We start from the raw sequence: 22,433 nt of genomic DNA on the forward strand, positions 1-22,433 counted from the left end.
AACCAACTCACTGAAACAATTATACCAGGAAAATAGTAGATAATATTCTGGAACTTTTGGTATATTTTATGAAATTTTTGGAGACCTGAAACTATTTTTAGTTAATTAAATGAGATAAAACGGTAATTAAAAACTAATGTTTGCTTCTGAAACCATTTTACTGGTAGAATGGTTGCACATAGTTGTATTCTGAAACCATTTTACTGGTAGAATGGTTTCAGTGAGTAATTTATTAATTGTGTTTGCTTCTGAAACCATTTATCTGGTACAATGGTTTCAGAGAGTTGTAATCTGAAACCATTTTGCTGGTAGAATGGTTTCAGTAAGTTGATTATTAGTTATTTGCTTCTGAAACCATTTAGCTTGTAGAATGGTTTCAGTGAGTTGATGTAAGGTAGTGAAAAATGAGATTAAGGTAGTGAAAAATTGGGTTTTTTTTTCTGTGTCCAAATCAAACGAACCAAGTCTCTATTTGTAGAGAAAAAAAAATTATGAATTTTGGTATAAAAATTAAAAAATAAAAAATTAATTTACGACGAAATAATCGAGTTTAAAGTATTAAATGGAAAAAAATTAACGTAGCCAATCATATGCTGACACGTGGCCTTACCTTTTCAAAAAGTTTTCTCTCTCCGCCCATCCTTCCACCCACGCGCGCCTGTCGGCGCGTGTGATGCACGCGCGTGATTTTTGTCCAATAATAGCGTGACACGTGTACTGGGGGGGGAAAAAGAAGTGGGGGACGCGTGTAAAATTGCAGAAAATTACAGAAATGCCCCTGTTGCTCTATTCTTTCAAAAATTAAAAAAATAGGTATTTTTGTCCAACTCAAAAGGTGCACCTTGCTAACTTAGACCCAACAGCCCCCTATATATATATATATATATATATATATATATATATATATATATATATATATATATATATATATATATATATATATAGAGAGAGAGAGAGAGAGAGAGAGAGAGAGAGAGAGAGAGAGAGGTTGATGTTTGAATCCGGGGTTTCTTTTTATTCAGCTTATTTGATAAATTTCTAGCCACTAAAATAAAATTTATTTTAAGGGATGAAAATCGAGAATTTTATAAATTCAAGTAATATAATTAAAATCTTTTTAATAAAGGTTGCAAAATAACTATTAATGTTATTTTATCTACTCAACAACAATTTTGAATTCAATTTAACCAATAATGAATCAATCCTAGTGGTAAAAGTCTTGGTCCCTTAAGTATGTAGTCTGAAGTTTGATTACTAGCATGCGTATGAAAAAAATTCGATAGGGAGGAAAAAACCTATCTTGTGTGCTCCACAGATTCCCAGACGAAAATTAGTCATCGCTAATGACCGTGTAAACTTCATACCAATATTATATATGTTCACACTATGGTTGTTAGGAAATAATACCTCTAATTATATATGTTCACACTATGGTTGTTAGGAAATAATACCACAGAGTTGAGGCATACTAACTATTCTCCTATATATATAGATGTATTATTATAAACTAGAATTGAAATATGATGACATATATAGTCAAAATATGACTTTTTATTATAAGATTTAAATTTCTCACATGATGTGAGTTGTTGCGGTTAACGTCTCACGCTAAAACACTTTCGCACTCTTTCTTGCTTAAAAAAATACACATTGCACTCATTCTCCTTCATGCTTAACGATAAAGAAATTAATAATTTTAACTTTTATTTTTATTTTTTAAAATGATCATATTTATAGTAAAGCAACAATAGTTTGAGTTTTTGTTCCACTAATCACTTTTTAATAAACTAAGTAAATTGATCGTTGTGTCAATTAATTATAACACAATTTAAATCAACTAATTCTTTCTGTTTATAAAATTAATTTCTTTGAAACCAACTTCTTAACGCGCGCCGAAGGCGCGTGCAACCAGGGGCGGCTCCTATGGGTGTGCAAGGTGTGCCACCGCATAGGGCCCCTCTAAATTTGGAGAAGTTTAAGGCCTCCTATGTATTATGGATCTTCAATATATGATATCATGATACCAACTACCATACCAATGGATAGTAGTTATATTGGTAACAATAAGCGTAAACAAATAATACTCACGGAAATATTATTATTATTATTATTATTATTATTATTATTATTATTATTACTTAGTAAGAAACACAAAATTAATAAATGATGAATAAAATGAAGACTTAATTGATCAATTTGCTTTAGAAAATGTTAAAATGTTGACATCTTTTAAGTAGCTAGAAGATTGATAGTAATATTAACTTGAAAATTATATTTAGATCTTATTGATTATAAAATGTCTTTTTTTTTTTTTCTTTTTTCGGTGGTCGCTTTTTATGTTGGTTATACGAATGACTTTTTTAATGTTATTTAAAACTTATATAGAGAGAATTTTTTTTTCATTTTTTTACTAGGGCCTATTTTTAATAATTGAGCAGGGTCTCTAAAAAGTTGGAGCCGCCCCTGAGGAAATAATAGCTCTAATTATATATGTTCACACTATGGTTGTTAGGAAATAATACCACAGAGTTGAGGCATACTAACTATTCTCCTATAGTTGTATTGAATGGCGACAACTTAATGGATGGTATTGACAATAATAATTACAACATCAATCCTTCTACTGCCAACTCAAATAATCGTTGTTTTTTTAGTAGGCTATTAGAGCATCCACAATGGAGCACTCCATTTTTGAGTACTTAAATGGTCCCACATAGACACATCATCAATTTATTTATTTTTTAATAATAGTACCTAATAGGTACTCAACCCCTCCAATGGAGCATTTCTTAAAAAGTTTTAAAATGGTCCCATCAATAACTCCACATCATTAAAATTTGAAATTTAATTTAAAATAATATTGCCAAATTAATTTTTTTTAAATATATTAAATAAAGTGGGTACCATAAAAAGAAGAGAGAGAGAGTTCTTATATTAGAAGTGGTACCTATTAGGTACTAAAATGTGTTGTGCTCCAATGATAGTACCTAATAAGTACCATGAGTACCTAATAGGTACTACACCATTGGAGATGGTCTTAGAAATTATTTGAACTAAATGTTTTTAACTATATACATTTAAATTTAATTTACCTCCACCTTCATCGTAATGATTTAATTTTATATCTTGACTTATGAAGTTATGACTAATGACTGGTTTAAATAAAGGAACATGTTAATGACGGGTCTAAATTAGTAGGAAAATAGAGATTTTAGTAGTGAAATCAACGTCAAATTTATGAGTACACTGATTTAATGACCGATCCAATTCAGATTAATATTGAGAATTTTTAGTAGTGAAACCTCAAATTTATGAGTACACTGGGACTACTCCAATTATAATTACCATGATAATATTGAGAATTTTTAGTAGTGAAACCTCAAATTTATGTTCACACTATGGTTGTTAGGAAATAATAGCACTGATCAGTTGAAGCATAGTACTTGTCCTATTGAACGAATTAATTCAATGCGGTTGTGACAAGAAGTGGATATTTTTTTTTGAATGGCGACAAAAATCAGATTGATTTGCATTATCTAATAGGAGCTAGCGTAGTATTATAAAAGGGCAACAAGAGTTGGTCATTTGATCAAACCACAACCAATCTAAAAAGCCAATTATATAATCTCCTTCTCTAAATCATTCAAATTATCAAAATGTCTATCTTTCGTGAATACATTGGTGTGAAGCCACCCTCAAAAAGTTTAGTTGATTATCCAACTGAAATCATCAACTCCAATATCAAAGAATTTCACTTCATTTTGGGATTTGCCAATGAGCAGTATGTCAACGACAGCAACTACAATAAGAAAGGAACCGGAAGTTTCAAGGAAAGTTGGAATGTTGATTTCTTCGGTCCAGACAAAGTGAGAATATTGAAGGAAACATATGCAAATGTTAAGGTGGTAATAAGCATTGGAGGTCGTGACTCTAAAACTCCATTCGATCCTCTTACGGGCCTTGAAAAATGGAGTAAGGAGGCTGTAAACTCACTCAAAAGGATCATCGGAAAATACAAGAGTTCAAGCGGCGACAACACAATTGATGGCATTGACATTAATTATCAGCACATCCACGGTTCTGATTCTGACCCAGATCGTTTTGCCAACTACCTCGGAAGGGTCATAACAGAGCTCAAAAATGATACTGATCTACGTATCAATGTGGTGTCCATTGCCCCATCACATAACAATGATACCCACTACCGCAATTTGTATTCGGAAAATAAAGATAACATTAATTGGGTTGACTACCAATTCTACAACAACCCTCACGTTATATCCACATATGAGGAATTTCTAAACCTCTACAATAAGGCAGCAGATGATTATTGTCGTGAAAAAGTCCTTCCAGGACTTAGCACTGACCCTGCAGATGATAAGATGCCGTGGGAGATCTTCATTGGTGGCTGCATATTGCTCAAGCAGCAATCAAAACTCCCTGGTATTTTTATTTGGAATGCTAACGACTCTGCAATTCCTGTCCCTGGTGAGAACAAAGGTTTCCTCCTGGAGATCTTCTTGCAACGCCTCCTTGTACAAACTAATTAGTTGCTAGCTATATCTATATATAGCCGGTAACTAATATTTGATTTTATGGGTCAAGTATTGCAGACAATAATATGGAGCTATATCATACGTTTGAATTAGCTCTATATGCTTTAGTCTTTTAATAAGTTAAATAAGACCCTGGTTTGGTTTTCTGTGTTCTATTTCATGTGTGTTTTGCTATTATGTTGTGAGTGTCGAGATTTATTTCTCTTGTATCAATATATGTACGTTTCTTATAAAAGTTAATAATAAGATGTGTTTGCTTTTAATATATTGACAACCCTAATTATATTATTTATCTTGAACTAACACTTTGCTAATGAGGTGTATGATGACAAAAGTAAAAAAGGCAAAAGAGTTTTCAAGGAAACTTGGAATGTTGAATATCTTTCAAAAGAAATGAGAACATTCACTCAAACAAAAAGCGGAAATCTGGATCTTGGCATATGACCTCAAAAATATGGGGCCTCAAATTAATTTATCATTATATATAATCTTTTATTAACAAATTCGCAATAACATAATCCATGATTTTTTTATATTTTTTTTTTGACATAAATTTGCTTAATAAACACAGACAAGCGCGAAATGCGCACTGTCTGGCCGCTAGTAATAATAATAATAGTAATAATAATAATAAACTTATTGAATTAGGATGATATTATTTGTTAGAGATTTGTTTGTTAGTTTGATGAGGATAAAGAGGATGTTACTGTTGTTTGGGAAATTATGTGAGAAAATATAGGGATATGAATTACCTTCTTGAAAATTTAGTTGAGAAATATAACATAGATTTAGTTGCATCTTTTTTTTTTATTAGTCGGACTGGCCTATGTAAGCCTTTTCTTATCGGGTCGGACTAGGAAATTTACCGAGCTTGACTGGACCGACCCTTTATATGACCTGGCCCCCGGGTCGGCTCCTTTAACAGCTCTAATAGTTACATACCATATTCAAATAACCAAAGCGACCCAATTATTTGTTAAATGTCAAAACACGCATGAGGTGAGTTCAACCTTCATAATTATAAGGGCAATAAAATTAGGAGACTGTAGTAGTAAAAATTGCTCTCTCTTGTGAAATCTGGACCACACCTATTATTTTAATACAAGAAATTTTAATTTTAAAATATAAATGAGCGGCATAGATTGCACAAGACCCTCTCAATTACCGGAGAGGATCTTTTCTCGTAAAAATTAACTCATAAAAAGTCAAAATCATAAAAGTGATGTCTATTTATTACTGATTTGTTTTAAAACTTAATTTTCTAAAAGATTGTTTCTAAAAAATTAGAATATATCTTTCCAAAATATGTTCCAAAACATATCTTAACAACTTTGTTTCTAAAAATATACTCTTTAAAAAGAAAAGATGCTTTTTTATTTTTCTTGATTCTACAATTTACTTAGTTAATTAATTATTGTTAAACCGAATAATTAAAATTAACTAAATTCCAATAAAATAAATAGTCTTTAATGCATGAAAACTTTTTGCAATTTAAATTTGCATCGCATGCGGGTTTTTGGATTGTATCTATGGTGCTTGTTAGATTTCTTGTTGGATCTTTACTTTTTAGTTTTATTAACATTTTCCAGTGTATGTTGGCTTTTTCCCTATATTTTGGCTTCAAATTAAGTTGTTGTGGAGTCCTATTCTTGGGGAAAAAGCATATGAGTTGGTCCACTCTTTTTCTCTCACTTATCCCATAATCAGATATACACACTTTAGATGTAACTAAATTGTGCTTAAGTTCAGCCCCCAAAAAGTGCAAATACGTTCCAAGACCTTGTGATGGGCAAGATTCTATAAATAGAACGTATTCACACTGTTTCATGGTCACCGAACCTGCTTTCTCTCTTCAACGAATTCACACCATCGAGTTTGAGTAAGTAAGGGTTTGGAACGTTGAAACAGAAAGCTTGCAGCATCAACAAGCAAGGAGACTAAGCAATGGCTGGAGGTTAGTAGCTTTTAATTTTGCTTCCGCTTCTGGTTTAAACATGTTATGTGATATTGTTGTTATATGATATGAAACATGTTTAAATCGATTAGAACTCGTATAAGTTTTACATTTGGTATCAGAGCGTTCTTATACCTCTGCCTTGCTAAATCGTTTCCAACGATGTTTAACTATTTCAATTTTTGGATATTAAAGTTTGTTCCTTTTTAAACCAAATTAAAACCGGAAACATATTGGAAACGATTTACATAATGGTTCTGGATAATTTTTCATCGTTTTCGACAACAAAATTGGCCTGAAACCGTCGGGTTTCCGTGCTGGATCGCGGGTCAAAAAGGACCCGGACGAAGGTTGAAGATGACACTTTATAATTATTGTATATTTAATAAATATTAGGTTACTGATTTAATAAACAATAATCGTCCTGGCCTAGTGGTTTTATTACTGATTTATACGTGAGTGTCCCGAGTTCGATCCTTCCTGGTCCATGATTTGCGAAATTATTTTTCCTCATTACGCCTGTTTTTCAATTTTAAAACGTAAAAAGGGAAAACTGGTGCCAGGCAGATTCGAACACAGGACCTTTAATAGAAAAACACTTAACAGAACCAGAACCACTAGGCTATGCAGCTTTTATTTGTTTTGTTTGCACAAAATAATATTCATTGTGTCTCTCAGTACTGTAACCTATTAAAGGACTGCACTCTTCAGTTTTATGTGCATACATTCAGGTCCTTATTAAGTTTGATGTTGAGTGATTAATAAAATTATGATTAATTGAGAGTAGCCACAGCATCTTTATTTGATTAAAATTTTACATTGAGCTTTAGAATCACTTTTAAAACATCAATTGTAGTTAAACATGCTTATATGATAAAATCTACCCACAGGAACTTTGTTGTGTTTGTGTGTTCAATTAGGATAAAATATCAAATTACATGTCTTGATTTACCCGCAGGAATTAAGATTTCATGTTTGGTAGTTTTATCATAAAGTTGTTATATAAATCTAATATGAGTAAAACTTTAGCTCACAAGCAAGTGTTATGTCACTGGATTTATATATAATTAAGATATGATTTGCATTGGTAAATCATATAATTTATTTACTTTGTCTCAATTATGGTTAATGAGCATGTTTGTTGATTTATGCAGTTGTTCAATCTGCAAATTTCTCTGACTTTAAGTGTGAAATTCCCGAGCTAAGCGGTGATAATTACAAAGTCTGGAAGGAGAGAATTCTTCTTCATTTGGGCTGGATGGACATTGACTATGCCATAAGGAAAGATGAACCAGCTGCAATTACTGCAGCCAGCACGCCAGATGAGGTTGATCTTTATGAGAAGTGGGAGAGGTCTAACCGCCTCTCCGTAATGTTCATAAAGACAAAAATTTCTGCCGGCATTCGGGGTTCAGTAGAGCAACACGAGAATGTCAAGAATCTTATCGCTGCCATTGATGAACAATTTGTGTCATCGGATAAGGCTCGCGCCAGCACCTTGATAATTAAGTTCTCTAACATGAAACTCACTGAAGTGAGGGGAGTGCGTGATCATATCATGCGTATGAGGGATATAGCGGCTCAACTTAAGAGTTTGGAGGTAACAATGTCTGATTCTTTCCTTGTTCATTACATCTTATGCACTCTTCCTCATCAATATGGTCCTTTCAAGATATCCTATAACACACATAAGGATAAGTGGTCAATCAATGAATTGTTGACCATGTGTGTTCAGGAAGAGGAAAGGTTGATGATGGAGGAAGGTGAGAAAGTTAATTTAACTGTTCAAGGAAAGAAAAAGAAGGGATCTGCTAAGGATAAAGGCAACATCCCTCCTCAGCCAATCATAAAGAAGGAGTCTAAGTGTTTCTTCTGCAAAAGGAAAGGGCACATGAAGAAAGACTGCATAAAGTTTAAGAGTTGGCTAGACAAGAAAGGTACTCCATTTACATTTGTTTGTTATGAATCTAATATGGTTAATATAAATCATAACACATGGTGGATTGACTCTGGTTCTACAATCCATGTTTCGAATACCTTGCAGGGTATGCAAAACCTCAGGAAACCGGTGGGAAGTGAACAGCATGTCTATTCAGGAGGGCAGGCGCGTTCACATGTGGAGGCCATTGGAACGTGCAATTTAATTTTAAGCAGCAATTTTAATTTAGTTTTAGAAAAGACCTTTTATGTTCCTAGTTTTTCGAAGAATTTGATTTCTGTTTCTAGACTCGCGCCTCTTGGCTATTCATTTAATTTTAAGGATTCTGGTTTTACTTTGGTTAATAAATCTGGAATTGTTGGTTATGGTGAATTGCGCGATGGTCTTTATTTTATTAATTTACAAAATAACGCTGCTTATAATTCAATGCATGTTACTGCTACTGCTGGTTTGAAACGATGTGTTATGAATGAAAAATCCTCAATGTTATGGCACCGAAGGTTGGGACACATCTCAATCGATAGAATTAAGAGATTAGTAAATGACGGGATACTTAGTACCCTAGATTTTGCCGATTTCGAGACTTGTATAAATTGCATTAAGGGTAAGCAATCTAACAAGTTCAAAAAGGGTGCACATAGGAGTTCAAGCCTATTAGAAATCATACATACAGATATTTGTTGTCCAGACATGGACGCAAGTAGTCCGAAATACTTTATCACCTTTATAGATGATTTTTCACGGTATATGCATCTCTACTTACTTAATTCTAAAGATGAAGCTTTAAAAGCATTTAAGGTTTTCAAGGCTGAAGTAGAGAAACAATGTGAAAAACAAATTAAAATCGTGAGATCTGATAGAGGTGGAGAGTACTACGGTAGATACACTGAGAGTGGACAAGCAACCGGTCCATTTGCAAAGTTTCTTCAAGAGCATGGGATTGTTGCCCAATACACTACACCTGGATCCCCTGACCAGAATGGTGTGGCAGAAAGAAGAAACCGAACATTAATGGACATGGTAAGAAGTATGAGGAGTAATGTCGATCTTCCTCAATTTTTGTGGACAGAAGCTTTAAAGACGGCTGCGTATTTATTATATCGAGTTCCAACCAAGGCTGTGTCAAAGACACCATTTGAATTATTCAAGGGTTGGAAACCGAGTTTGAACCACATACGCGTTTGGGGTTGCCCGTCTGAAGTGAGAATTTATAATCCACAAGAAAAGAAACTAGACCCAAGGACTTTTAGCGGGCATTTCATTGGATATGCTGAAAAATCTAAAGGTTATAGATTCTATTGTCCTTCTCTTAAAACTAGGATTGTGGAATCAAGAAATGCAAAATTTCTTGAAGATCACTTGATTAGTGGGAGTGATCATTTCAAAGATATAATATCTGAGAAAAATCACCATAAGGCTGAATCTTCTAGATCAAGTGATAGGCTGTTTGTCATTCACACCCCTCAAGTACAAAAGGGTGTTAGACAGACAACAATTGAAATTCCACAAAATGTTAGAAATGATCACGTAGGTCAAGTTATTGATGAGGAACATCAAGAAAATGTTGAACAACCTGTTATTGAACCAGTTGAACAACAAGATCCTCAAGAAGATAATGAGATAACATTAAGAAGATCTACTAGAGTCAGAAAGCCAGCAATTCCTAATGACTTTGAAGTGTATCTACAAGAATCAGACTACAATGTAGGAACCGAAAATGACCCTGAAACGTTTTCACAAGCCATGAGTTGCAAGGAATCAAACTTATGGCACGATGCTATGAAAGAAGAGATGAATTCAATGGTGTCAAATAAAGTCTGGGATCTTGTCACGTTGCCTAATGGTGTAAAAGCCATTGGATGTAAATGGGTCTTTAAAACCAAACGAGACTCACAAGGCAACATTGAAAGATATAAGGCAAGACTTGTTGCCAAAGGATTCACTCAAAGAGAGGGAATCGACTACACAGAGACCTTTTCTCCTGTGTCTAAAAAGGATTCTTTTCGAGTAATTATGGCATTAGTAGCTCATTTTAATTTTGAGTTACATCAAATGGATGTGAAAACAGCATTCCTAAATGGTTCACTAGAGGAAGAGGTTTACATGAAACAACCTGAAGGATTCTACTCTAGTGAAGGTGAGAACTTAGTCTGCAAGCTTAATAGATCCATCTACGGATTAAAACAAGCCTCTCGCCAATGGTATTTAAAATTCCATGAAGTAATCACTTCATTTGGTTTTGAAGAGAACGTCATGGATCAATGTATATACCAAAAGGTCAGTGGGAGCCATATTTGTTTCCTTGTGTTATATGTGGATGATATTTTGCTTGCGACAAATGATAAGGGTATGCTATATGAGGTGAAACAATTTCTCTCAAGGAACTTTGATATGAAGGATATGGGAGAGGCATCTTATGTCATTGGCATTAAGATCCATAGAGATAGAAATCGAGGCATTTTGGGTTTGTCTCAAGAGGCCTATATCAATAAAGTTCTTGAGAGATTTAATATGAAAAATTGTTCACCGAGTGTGGCTCCCATTGTGAAAGGTGATAGATTTGAATTAAGTCAATGCCCACAAAATGACTTTGAACGGGAACACATGAAGAACATCCCATATGCTTCAGCTGTAGGAAGCCTTATGTATGCTCAGGTTTGCACCAGACCTGACATTGCATATGCTGTTGGAGTTTTGGGAAGATATCAGAGTAATCCAGGTGTTGACCACTGGAAAGCTGCAAAGAAGGTAATGAGATATCTTCAAGGAACAAAGAATTTCATGCTCATGTACAAACGAACAGATAACTTGGAAGTAATTGGCTACTCCGATTCAGACTACGCTGGTTGCATTGATACCCGAAAATCAACATCGGGTTATGTTTTTATGCTAGCTAGTGGAGCTGTATCTTGGAGAAGTGCAAAGCAGACATTGACGGCTACTTCCACTATGGAAGCCGAGTTCGTTTCTTGTTTTGAGGCTACCTCGCATGGTGTATGGTTGAAGAGTTTCATATCTGGGCTTAGAGTTGTTGATTCTATCTCAAGGCCAATAAAGATGTATTGTGACAACTCTACTGCGGTTTTTATGGCTAAGAACAATAAAAGTGGAAGTCGAAGTAAACACATCGACATCAAATACTTAGCTGTAAGAGAACGTGTTAAAGAAAATAAAGTGGTCATTGAACACGTTAGCACAGAGTTAATGATTGCCGATCCTTTGACTAAAGGCATGCCACCAAAGAATTTCAAGGATCATGTAGTACGGATGGGACTTGGTTCCACGATGTAGTTTTAAGTAACTTTTGTTATTTTGATGAAACTCTTATTCAGTTTGAATTTTTCTTCTTTTGTTATGTGCACATTTATTAATTTTGAGAAAAATTCACTTCATTTAGACCAGAAATAAACATGTGGTTATTTCATTAAGTTGGGGATTGATATTGAGAGACTTGATATATTGTAATACATGGAAGATACTACTCATAATAAGAGGACATGTCGCCATGATTCCTATATTTAGTTCCTTGTCATGATCGATTATGGGTTAGATGGACCAAGTGGGAGAATGTTGGCTTTTTCCCTATATTTTGGCTTCAAATTAAGTTGTTGTGGAGTCCTATTCTTGGGGAAAAAGCATATGAGTTGGTCCACTCTTTTTCTCTCACTTATCCCATAATCAGATATACACACTTTAGATGTAACTAAATTGTGCTTAAGTTCAGCCCCCAAAAAGTGCAAATACGTTCCAAGACCTTGTGATGGGCAAGATTCTATAAATAGAACGTATTCACACTGTTTCATGGTCACCGAACCTGCTTTCTCTCTTCATCGAATTCACACCATCGAGTTTGAGTAAGTAAGGGTTTGGAACGTTGAAACAGAAAGCTTGCAGCATCAACAAGCAAGGAGACTAAGCAATGGCTGGAGGTTAGTAGCTTTTAATTTTGCTTCCGCTTCTGGTTTAAACATGTTATGTGATATTGTTGTTATATGATATGAAACATGTTTAAATCGATTAGAACTCGTATAAGTTTTACAGTGTATTTTATTTTTAATGGATAAGATTTATATCAGCACTAATATTTTGTATTTTATTTATTTATTTATTTCAATCGATCTTACAAATAAAAAGTTGAAGAATAATTAGTTGTCAGATGAAAAGCTGAAAAATAATGTTTGTTAGGGATTGTTAGATGAGATACATATTTGATTTTTTTTAATTTAAAAGTCTTTTAAAACCCGTTAAAATCCTAATCAATCTGTTAATATGAGAATAATTTTTTAAAAAATAATTAAAATTTATATTATTCAAAATATAAATGATTATATAAGACGAACTGGCCGGTTGTTCATAAATGATTGTCTTAGGTGATGATGATTCAGCTAGTAGGAGTTATGGAAGATGATGATGAGAAGATTTCTTGGTCTTTATGGAGGAAAAGGTACCTGCAAAAATGTTAACACTCCTATGTTAACACTCCTATGTTAACACTCCTACGCTCAAGTCAGTATTTGAAAGAGGTAAAAAAGATTATAACATAAAAGTAATGGCTATCTATTACTAATTTGTTTCAAAACTTAATTTCCTAAAAGACCTACTATTTTATTTTCAAAAATTAGAATATATCTTTCAAAAGTAAGTTTCCAAAAACATATCCTAATTTGCTCCCAAAAGTATTTCTAAAGCATATCTCTAAAATGTGAGATTAAAATATATCCTTAAGCTATGTGACCAAAAATATATTTTCAAAAAAAGATATATTTCTACTAATTCTTTTCTATTTTCTTCCTTATTTTCTCTATTTTTCTCCACTTATTTAATTTATTAAAAGTTCTCTAATTATAATTAAATTATTTATTTTACTATCTAAATTTCGGGGCGTTACAACTCTCACCCACTTTTAGAATTTTCGTCCTCGAAAATTGTCAGTAAAATCGGATAACCATATAACATATCACCAATATCATGCAAGGAAAACATGTCAGTTAGAATCAACAATTTCAAGAACTTAACAAACACTTTGTAAAATAAATAGTGGCTAATGTACAAATTTGACTACAAACATCGAGATTGACACATGAGAAAATATACAACAGTTAGACAAGACTGACACACAACAACAGATGACGCTGGCTAGGCTTTGATAGATGAGAAAATATACCAACAGTTAGACAAGACTGACACACAACAACAGATGACGTTGGCTAGGCTTTGACAGTGTTCGCACAACGACAAGACACTACGACTCTTGGTCATGTGAACCAACCAGGCTCTGATACCAATTGTAACAACCCGGACTTCCATTGATTTTATTTGTAAAATCGTTGATTATTTTATTTCAAAAGGAGTGTTACTAATCTTCGACGTGATTGATTAATAAGCATTTAAAGATAACACATCGGAAGTAAACTTGTAAAATTGAACCAATGAAAATTTCTCAAAGTCTGAATGACTACTACAATAATAAAATACTGAACAAACAACATGGACCAATTCCTTTTTCAAAATAAAACGTTTAATGAAAAGTAAATTTAGTTATTCTTCCCGACGAAGAGCGATTCAATCACTAAAGCAGTTAGGGACAAGCTTCCCGAACTCAGTAGCTATGACACGTTATTCTCCCTCTGTTTGCAGCCTTCCCAATTTCTTTTTTATTTTAGGTAATTTTTGGCTAATCCTATTTCTCTTTTAATCTCCTCTATTTATAATGAATAATTAGGTTTTCCTTAGTCATAAAAGTAATGGCTATCTATTACTAATTTGTTTCAAAACTTAATTTCCTAAAAGATCTACTATTTTATTTTCAAAAATTAGAATATATCTTTCAAAAATAAGTTTCCAAAAATATTACTAAAGCATAGTATCTCTAAAATGTGAGATTAAAATATATCTTTAGGCTATATGACCCAAAATATATTTCTATTAATTCTTTTCTATTTTCTTCTTCCTTATTTTCTCTATTTTTCTCCACTTATTTAATTTCTTGAAAGTTCTCTAATTATAATTAAATTATTTAGTTTCACTATCTAAATTTCGGGGCGTTACAGAAATAATACACCATTTCTTTGTCACAATTTACAAAGAAAAATAGAACAATTCTTTTTTTTTTATCGAGTTTTTTTGTTCCAGAAAATTGAATAAAATGATTAAAAATAAAAGGCTTAATTATATTTTGGTCCCTTATCTTTATTTTAAGTTTCACGTTGGTCCCTTATCTTTTAAAAATTTCAAGTTGGTCCCTTATCTTTTCTGCATGTTTCATGTTGGTCCCTTCCGTCAAATTTTTCACTATTATCGTTGAATTTGGACACGTGACAAACAAAAACCACACTTGGACATATGACAAGTGTTTTTTTTTTTTTTTTTTTGTGAACTAAGAGCATAATGACGTCAAAGGATCTAGAAGAAATCCCAACTAGGTTGCACTAGTGCAGAAAGGGGATTCCACTACTGGCCAAACGGACTTTCCACTACTGGCCGTGGCCGTAGTGATTGCTGGCGTCGTTGTAAGTCCAGACTTTCCACGTCGGGTCTTTTAATACCCCGTCGTGGTATGTGTATTTCTTCTTTAATTATTATTTAAAATTATGGACTTTCCACGTCGGTTTTTCCAATTAACCGTAGTGGTATGTACGGGATTCCACGTCGGTTATAATGAACACCAGTAGTGGTATGTATGGTTTCAAATTTTTTTAATATAAATCATGGGGATTCCACCCGTAGTGGTATGTATGGGATTCCACGTCGGTTATAATGAATACCAGTAGTGGTATGTATGGTTTCAATTTTTTTTAATATAAATCATGGGGATTCCACTACGGGTATTTACACATATTCGTAGTGGTATGTATGGTTTTCACGTCCGTTATAGTGAATTCTACTAGACAAGGCAGTGGATTCATATTCATGGCAATAATGCATGCTACACAATGTACTGGCAATAGAATGAGAATTAAAGACAAACTAGTTTATGTTTCATCCAACATTGATTAGTCATGAATTCATTATTTTTAATCAAACAGATTCTTCTATTATGACATGTCATAGTAGGTTGAAGCTTGTGATAGTTACATTCATACATTTACACCCAGCAAATGTCCAAAGATTAGGAGCTCAAAATGTAATGCTTTCTATAGAGATTTAGGACAAACCAACAAACAACACTCAAAATTTTGATACTTTTGGTTACTGAGCACTAGAAAGCGTGTATAACATAAATAATAAGTTAAAGTTGTTAACCTTTTGTACTAGGAGACCTCTGGAGTGATGCTTGTTTCTTCAAGACAACATCAACAGCTTTGTCTACCATTGGAATGTATTCGTGATACCCAGCTAAGTTACCACTAACTACTAAGGGGAGGAATGTGCGAAAACCTACAATCAATCAATTAAACACCGAGTTAACAAAAGACAAGGTCAACACTTACTTCCTCACGAACAGGGGCCAACGTCAGGTGTGAGTAACTCTTCACCGTTTTTGGAGAAGTTATATCTTCAGCTTCAGACCCCGATTCAGCTGTGGATGTATCACTGCCTTTTACCTGCAAGAAAGAAGTGACAAAATCTATCAGGACATAAGATGAAAAGGACATTGAAGAGGCACGAGGATCGAAACAGGCTCCGCTCAATTCAGTAAATAATGAAAATCAGACAATAATTTACCATTGGGCATCGTGGCTTGGCATATGCAATAACCTTTCCTTCACTGTTTAGAACTTTTACGACCTGTCTTGGCCGCCTTGCTTCCCCACTGAGAATGATCTGCAAAATATCTGAACACATACAATTAACAGTTAGCATGTAACAAGTTTGATATAGTAGATCACCAGATGACCAATTAGAAGGCAGGTAAGTACATCACATAGCCTAACCTTCATAATTTCAGGGTTATTCCAGGGCCCTTTATCGGATCTGAGGCAACCTCCCTGATCTAAACATGTGCAGGTACCTCCCAAGAAATCTGGCAACTCGCTTAAGAAATTGGTATTTGATAGTGATGCTTTGAAATTACAATACACCGCATTGAAATCAAAGAGAAAGTAATGTACTAAGGAATTACAATGATAGAAATAACGTCTCATAATGACTAAAAAAGACAGAATAAAGAAATAAAATAAAATCAAAGAGAACCAAATCTGATTTCCTTCTATTCATCTACAGACAAATTCTAAAACATACCGAGAAATAGAAATGTGTTAAGAAATTCATTATGTACCTGGCATTGATTACTTCAAGCAATTTGCTATGGTACTTGTTTCCAAGAACCTAAATAATGATTTGAAAAGAGACATCAAGCCAAATGACCAGCCTTAAACCATAAAAAAATCACAAATGGCAGCTAAAACATATAACATTTTTACATAGATGAATTTTGAAAGTTGTTTTGGGATCCAGAAAAGATTTGATAGTGTTCCACAGCATCCTAAACCCAGGGCCAGCATTTATGATAAACATTTGGCAAAGAGTCTGTATGAACAAAAATCATTAATCATTGAGGCTTTAGTACATGTTCATCTTCAAAATTTCCTATAACTAAACCAATAAAAGCAGAACAATGAACATGACCGAGATTGCTCACCTCAGGGTAATTTTCACTGTCAATCTTTTGTAATCGCAATATGAGTTCACGGGCAGATTTTGTAAAGTTCTTAAGGCCCTAAAGACACAACTATAACATAAATATGTTGGATATTGTATATTGGGCCTAGAATTATGCAAGCCCAATATCAAGTGTTTGTACTTTAAGCCCAATGCTTGTATATGGCACATTGCCTATATAAAGTATGTGTGGTGATCATTAGTAATCAATGAGAAAGATCCCTTAATCATAACAAGTGGTATCAGAACCAAAGATCCAAGGACCTAGTGGTGGTTTTGCAAAACCACCATCAAAAAGTTTGTTACAACCGTTTTCAAAGTGTTTCTTCTTCAACAAACTTCTTTCTTCTTCAGTTTTTCAAAGATCTTGCAGACTCAATCTGCATCTTTCTGCAAATTCATCAATTCTTTATCTTTCTTGCGCATCAAGCATGACAGAGAATTCAGATTTTCTGAAACCTTCAATCCCTAGGTTTGATGGATTTTACGATCACTGGGCAATGTTGATGGAAAACCTGCTGAGATCAAAGGAGTATTGGTCATTGATAGAGAATGGAGTTACAATTGCGCCTGCAAATGCAACAGAAGAGCAAATCAAAGCTGCAGCTGCAAGCAAGATTACTGATATGAAGGTAAAGAATTACCTGTTTCAATCTATTGATCGTGCCATTTTAGAAACAATTCTTGCCAAAGATACTGCAAAGGATATTTGGGAGTCAATGAGATTGAAGTATAAGGGATCAACAAAGGTGAAGAGAGCTCAGCTTCAAGTTTCTCGCAGAGAATTTGAGGTAATTGAGATGGGTGAAAGTGAAACTGTGACTGAGTATTTTGCAAGAATCATGGCAATTGCGAACAAGATGACTTCTCAAGGTGAAAGAATGGAGCAAGCAACCATTGTTGATAAAATCTTGAGGTCTATGCCAGAGAAATTCAACTATGTCACTTGTTCAATAGAAGAGTCCAATGATGTGACTACAATGTCTCTAGATGCACTTCAATCCAGCCTGATAGTGCATGAGCAAAAGATGAAAAGCAAGAAAGTGGTGAACCATGATGAACAAGCTCTCACAGTCTCTGGTGCAGGGAGAGGGAGAGGAAGGAATGGTTCATCAAGAGGGCGTGGCAGAGGAAGAATAAGCAAAGAAACTGTTGAATGTTACAAATGTCATCAGTTAGGCCACTACAAGAATGAATGTCCTACTTGGGAGGAAGCAAAATATGCTGAAGCAGACTATGAAGAAGAGTTTCTTCTTATGACAGGCAAAGATTGTGAGGAATTTGAGACTGAAAGATGGTATCTTGATTCAGGTTGCAGCAACCATATGGTTGGCAACAAGAATTGGCTCTATGAATTTGATGAAAATTATAGGGACACTGTGAAACTTGGAGATGATTCAAAGATGAATGTTGTAGGCAAGGGAAATATCAAGCTAAGAATCAATGGTAGGGTACATGTTATAACTGAAGTGTACTATATTCCAGGCCTAAAGACCAACCTTCTAAGCATTGGTCAAATTCAACAGAAGAATGTCACAATCATCTTCAAGAATGATACCTGCAAGATCTTTCATGATGACAAGGGTTTGCTGTTCACCTCACAGATGTCAGGTAACAGGATGTACACTTTGACTGCTACAGTTATCTCACCCAAATGCTTAACAGTTTCAAAAGAGGATTGGTCACAGTTATGGCATGATAGATATGCACATTTGAGTGTTAAAGGCTTAAATGTGCTAGCTAAAAAGAATATGGTAGATGGATTACCAGTATTGAAAGAAATTGAGTACAAGTGTGAAGATTGCTTGACTGGCAAGCAACACAGAGAAGTCATTCCTAAGCAAGCTGTGTGGAGGGAAAATGAGAGGTTGGAGCTGGTACACTCTGACATATGTGGTCCCATAAACCCTACAAGCAATGGAGGCAACAGGTACTTCATTACTTTCACAGATGATTTCTCAAGGAAGACTTGGATTTATTTTTTGAAAGAAAAGTCTAGTGCATTAGATACTTTCAAAACGTTTAAGGTGCTAGTTGAAAAAGAATCAGGTTGTGCTATCCAATGTCTGAGAACTGATAGAGGTGGTGAATATGTCTCCACTGCTTTCAATGATTTTTGTAGCAATCAAGGCATCAAAAGACAATTAACTGCTGCTTACACTCCACAGCAAAATGGAGTTTCTGAAAGAAAAAATAGAACATTGATGAATATGGTTAGAAGCATGCTAGCTGGTAAGAAAGTGCCTAAAGTGTTTTGGCCTGAAGCTGTGAAATGGGCTACTTATGTCATGAATAGAAGCCCTACCCTATCTGTTAAAAACATGACTCCTCAGGAAGCTTGGAGTGGGAAGAAGCCTAATGTGCAGCACTTTAGGGTTTTTGGGTGCTTGGCATTTGTTCATGTACCAGACAGTCAGAGGATTAAGCTGGATAACCAGAGTGTTAAATGCATACATCTTGGAATAAGTGATGAATCCAAGGCCTACAAATTGTATGATCCAGAGAAAAAGAAAATTCTAGTCAGCAGAGATGTAATTTTTGAAGAAAAGAAAGGGTGGGATTGGAACAAATTAGAAGACAAGAGACATAGTGAGTTTGTTGATGAGCCTGAAGAAGAGAATAGTGAATCAGTCAATGATTTAGACAACAATGTAGAAGATGGTGGAAGTGATTCAGATGCAAGTCTCCCTTCAAACCCTATTCAAACTCCAAATGACTCTGAAGATGATGATCTTGATGTGCAAGCCTCAACTTCATTAGGTCCAAGAAATAGAAGACCACCAGTTAGTCACAATGACTATGTATCTGGTAGTGAGTTAGATAATGATGATCTGCACAACTTGGCTACTTATACACAAGCTGAAGATCCAAAGACATATGCAGAAGCTGAGAAACAAGGTGTATGGAGAAATGCAATGGATCAGGAGATGGAGTCCATTAAAAGTAATAACACTTGGGAATTGACAACCCTACCTGCAGGATCCAATGCAATTGGAGTCAAATGGATTTTCAAGACTAAGTACAATGAAAAGGGTGAAATTGAGAAGCATAAAGCTAGACTGGTTGCTAAGGGATATACTCAGAAGCATGGAATAGATTACAATGAGGTTTTTGCTCCTGTAGCTAGATGGGATACTATAAGAACAATCCTTGCTCTTGCTGCAAAAGAGAGCTGGAATGTGTTTCAATTGGATGTAAAAAGTGCTTTTTTACATGGTGACTTAGCTGAAGACATCTATGTTGAGCAACCTCTTGGATATCAGATGGGAAATAAGAATAGTGTGTATAAATTGAAGAAGGCCCTCTATGGTTTGAAACAGGCTCCAAGAGCATGGTACAGCAAAATTGAAGGGTACTTCAATGATGAGAAGTTTGAAAAATGTCCTCATGAACATACTTTATTTGTGAAGTGTGATAGAACTGGTAAGATTCTGATTGTTAGCTTATATGTGGATGATTTGATATGCACTGGAAATGACTTGCACATGATACAAGCATTCAAAGAATCTATGAAAAAGAGGTTTGCAATGACTGACTTAGGAAAAATGAAGTACTTTCTTGGAGTGGAAGTTATTCAATCTAAGAAAGGAATATTCATAAATCAGCACAAATATGCAGTTGAGATATTGAAGAGGTTTGGCATGGAACATTGTAATGAGGTTTGCAGCCCTATAGTGCCTGGATCCAAGCTTGTCAAAAATGAAAATGAAAGTGCTGCAGATGCTAGAGAATACAAGCAGATGGTGGGTAGCTTGATGTATCTGCTAGCTACCAAGCCTGACTTAGCTTTCTCTGTGTGCTTGGTTGCTAGATTTATGGATAGACCTACTGAGCTTCATGTCACAGCTGTTAAAAGAATAATGAGGTATTTGAAGGGTACTCTTGCTGATGGAATAATGTACAGTCATAACTCAGATGAAGCCAAATTGGTTGGATGGTCTGACTCTGATTATGCTGGAGATTTAGATGATAGGAAGAGTACTTCTGGATATGTGTTCATGATTGGAACTGGTGCAGTCTCTTGGTCTTCAAAGAAGCAGCCCATTGTAACTTTGTCCACCACTGAGGCTGAGTATGTTGCAGCTTCACTATGTGCTTGCCAAGGATTATGGTTAAGAAATGTCATGAGTCATTTGAAGGTTGAACAAAGAGAAGTAACTGTTGTCTACTGTGATAATAGTTCATCCATAAAGTTGTCCAAGAATCCAATTATGCATGGTAGATGCAAACATATTGATGTTAGATTTCACTTCTTGAGGAATCTTGCAAAGGAAGGCACAATTGAGCTCAAGCACTGTCCATCTCAGGAGCAGCTTGCTGATATAATGACAAAACCATTGAAGATTGATGCATTCTACAAATTGAAGGCTGGTTTAGGGATGAAGAATGCAGTGAAATGATAGTGTGAAGTGTGCTTGTGGATTGGTCAGGTTGTCTGTGTAGCCTGCAGCAGTTGGCTGTGTGCTTGACTGGCCTAACCAGCTTGCAGGCCTGCCTGTTGGCCTAGGCGCGCGCGCAGTTTTCTTGTTTTGGCTTGCTAGTGTGTTTGCCTTAGCTTGGCATAGCAATTTCTTCTAGTTTTGTATAGTTTGCTGTTTGTTTTTGTAATTATAGGGTTATACAATTAGGGGAGGATATGTTGGATATTGTATATTGGGCCTAGAATTATGCAAGCCCAATATCAAGTGTTTGTACTTTAAGCCCAATGCTTGTATATGGCACATTGCCTATATAAAGTATGTGTGGTGATCATTAGTAATCAATGAGAAAGATCCCTTAATCATAACAAAATATTTTTGCATGTTACAGAATACTTCTAAGGAAGGATTCAATGTTATAATTAAGTTGTAAAATACTTTCTTTTCTACCATTTTGGCTCAATGGAATCTTTTTCTATTTTGGTTTTTCTATTTGAATTGATATAGGATTTATGTTATTAAATGTAAATTTCTATTTTTAGATACCTTAACATGTGCCCTTGGTGCACATGTTAACATGACCCTAATAATAATAATAATACTCTGTTTTGTTTTTCTCTCTTTTGTAACAAAATAATAATAATAATAATAATAATAATAATAATAATAATAAGGGTTAAATATGCAAAAGGTCTCTGCACTTACGAGTCATTTGAGTTTTAATCCCTGCATTTTAAAAACATTGCATTTTGCCACTGCACTTTCATTTTACTTTAAAAATGGTACCCAGGCTTTTTTTTTTTTGTTGAAATGACACATTTTTTTCTGATCTGTCATTGTTGACTGGACTTTAGAGTTGATGACTCCTTGTATTTTGCAGTGAATCGATCAAAATACCCTTAAATAAGTAATTTTTTAAAAGTAAAATAAAATTGACACATCATAAAAAAATGTGTCACTTCAAC

At 34.5% G+C, this 22,433-nt stretch overlaps 3 protein-coding genes across 3 annotated transcripts; 2 read left to right on the forward strand and 1 right to left on the reverse strand.

Annotated features, from left to right (window-relative positions):
* The first annotated feature begins 3,572 nt into the window (after positions 1-3,572).
* On the forward strand, positions 3,573-4,821 carry LOC123887063 (chitinase 2-like). The gene has a single exon (XM_045936336.1). The coding sequence runs from the start codon at positions 3,657-3,659 to the stop codon at positions 4,548-4,550; it is 894 nt and encodes a 297-aa protein (XP_045792292.1). The 5' UTR covers positions 3,573-3,656; the 3' UTR covers positions 4,551-4,821.
* Positions 4,822-6,157: 1,336 nt separating this feature from the next.
* LOC123886024 lies at positions 6,158-8,475 on the forward strand. The gene is made up of 3 exons (XM_045935361.1): positions 6,158-6,510; positions 7,665-8,397; positions 8,439-8,475. Exons 1-3 carry the CDS (start codon positions 6,501-6,503, stop codon positions 8,473-8,475), a joined length of 780 nt encoding a protein of 259 aa, XP_045791317.1. The 5' UTR covers positions 6,158-6,500.
* Positions 8,476-15,590: 7,115 nt separating this feature from the next.
* On the reverse strand, positions 15,591-16,762 carry LOC123885581 (phosphatidylinositol/phosphatidylcholine transfer protein SFH6-like). The gene is made up of 4 exons (XM_045934867.1): positions 16,668-16,762; positions 16,324-16,423; positions 16,115-16,213; positions 15,591-15,993 (listed from the first exon to the last, which is right to left on the reverse strand). Exons 2-4 carry the CDS (start codon positions 16,327-16,329, stop codon positions 15,853-15,855), a joined length of 246 nt encoding a protein of 81 aa, XP_045790823.1. The 5' UTR covers positions 16,330-16,423; positions 16,668-16,762; the 3' UTR covers positions 15,591-15,852.
* Between the last annotated feature and the right edge of the window lie 5,671 nt (positions 16,763-22,433).

Source organism: Trifolium pratense, linkage group LG5 (genome assembly GCF_020283565.1).
Source record: "Trifolium pratense cultivar HEN17-A07 linkage group LG5, ARS_RC_1.1, whole genome shotgun sequence".
In the NCBI taxonomy this organism is placed as follows: domain Eukaryota; kingdom Viridiplantae; phylum Streptophyta; class Magnoliopsida; order Fabales; family Fabaceae; genus Trifolium; species Trifolium pratense.

Bases quoted from the DNA above. Each gene is read 5' to 3' on its own strand.
- LOC123887063 (XM_045936336.1), top strand. From the start codon at position 3,657: ATGTCTATCTTTCGTGAATACATTGGTGTGAAGCCACCCTCAAAAAGT.
- LOC123886024 (XM_045935361.1), top strand. The intron at 8,398-8,438 runs GCACATGAAGAA...AGAGTTGGCTAG, and splicing joins TTCTTCTGCAAAAGGAAAGG to ACAAGAAAGGTACTCCATTT.
- LOC123885581 (XM_045934867.1), bottom strand. The intron at 15,994-16,114 runs GTAAATTATTGT...TCTTTCTTGCAG, and splicing joins CCAAGCCACGATGCCCAATG to GTAAAAGGCAGTGATACATC.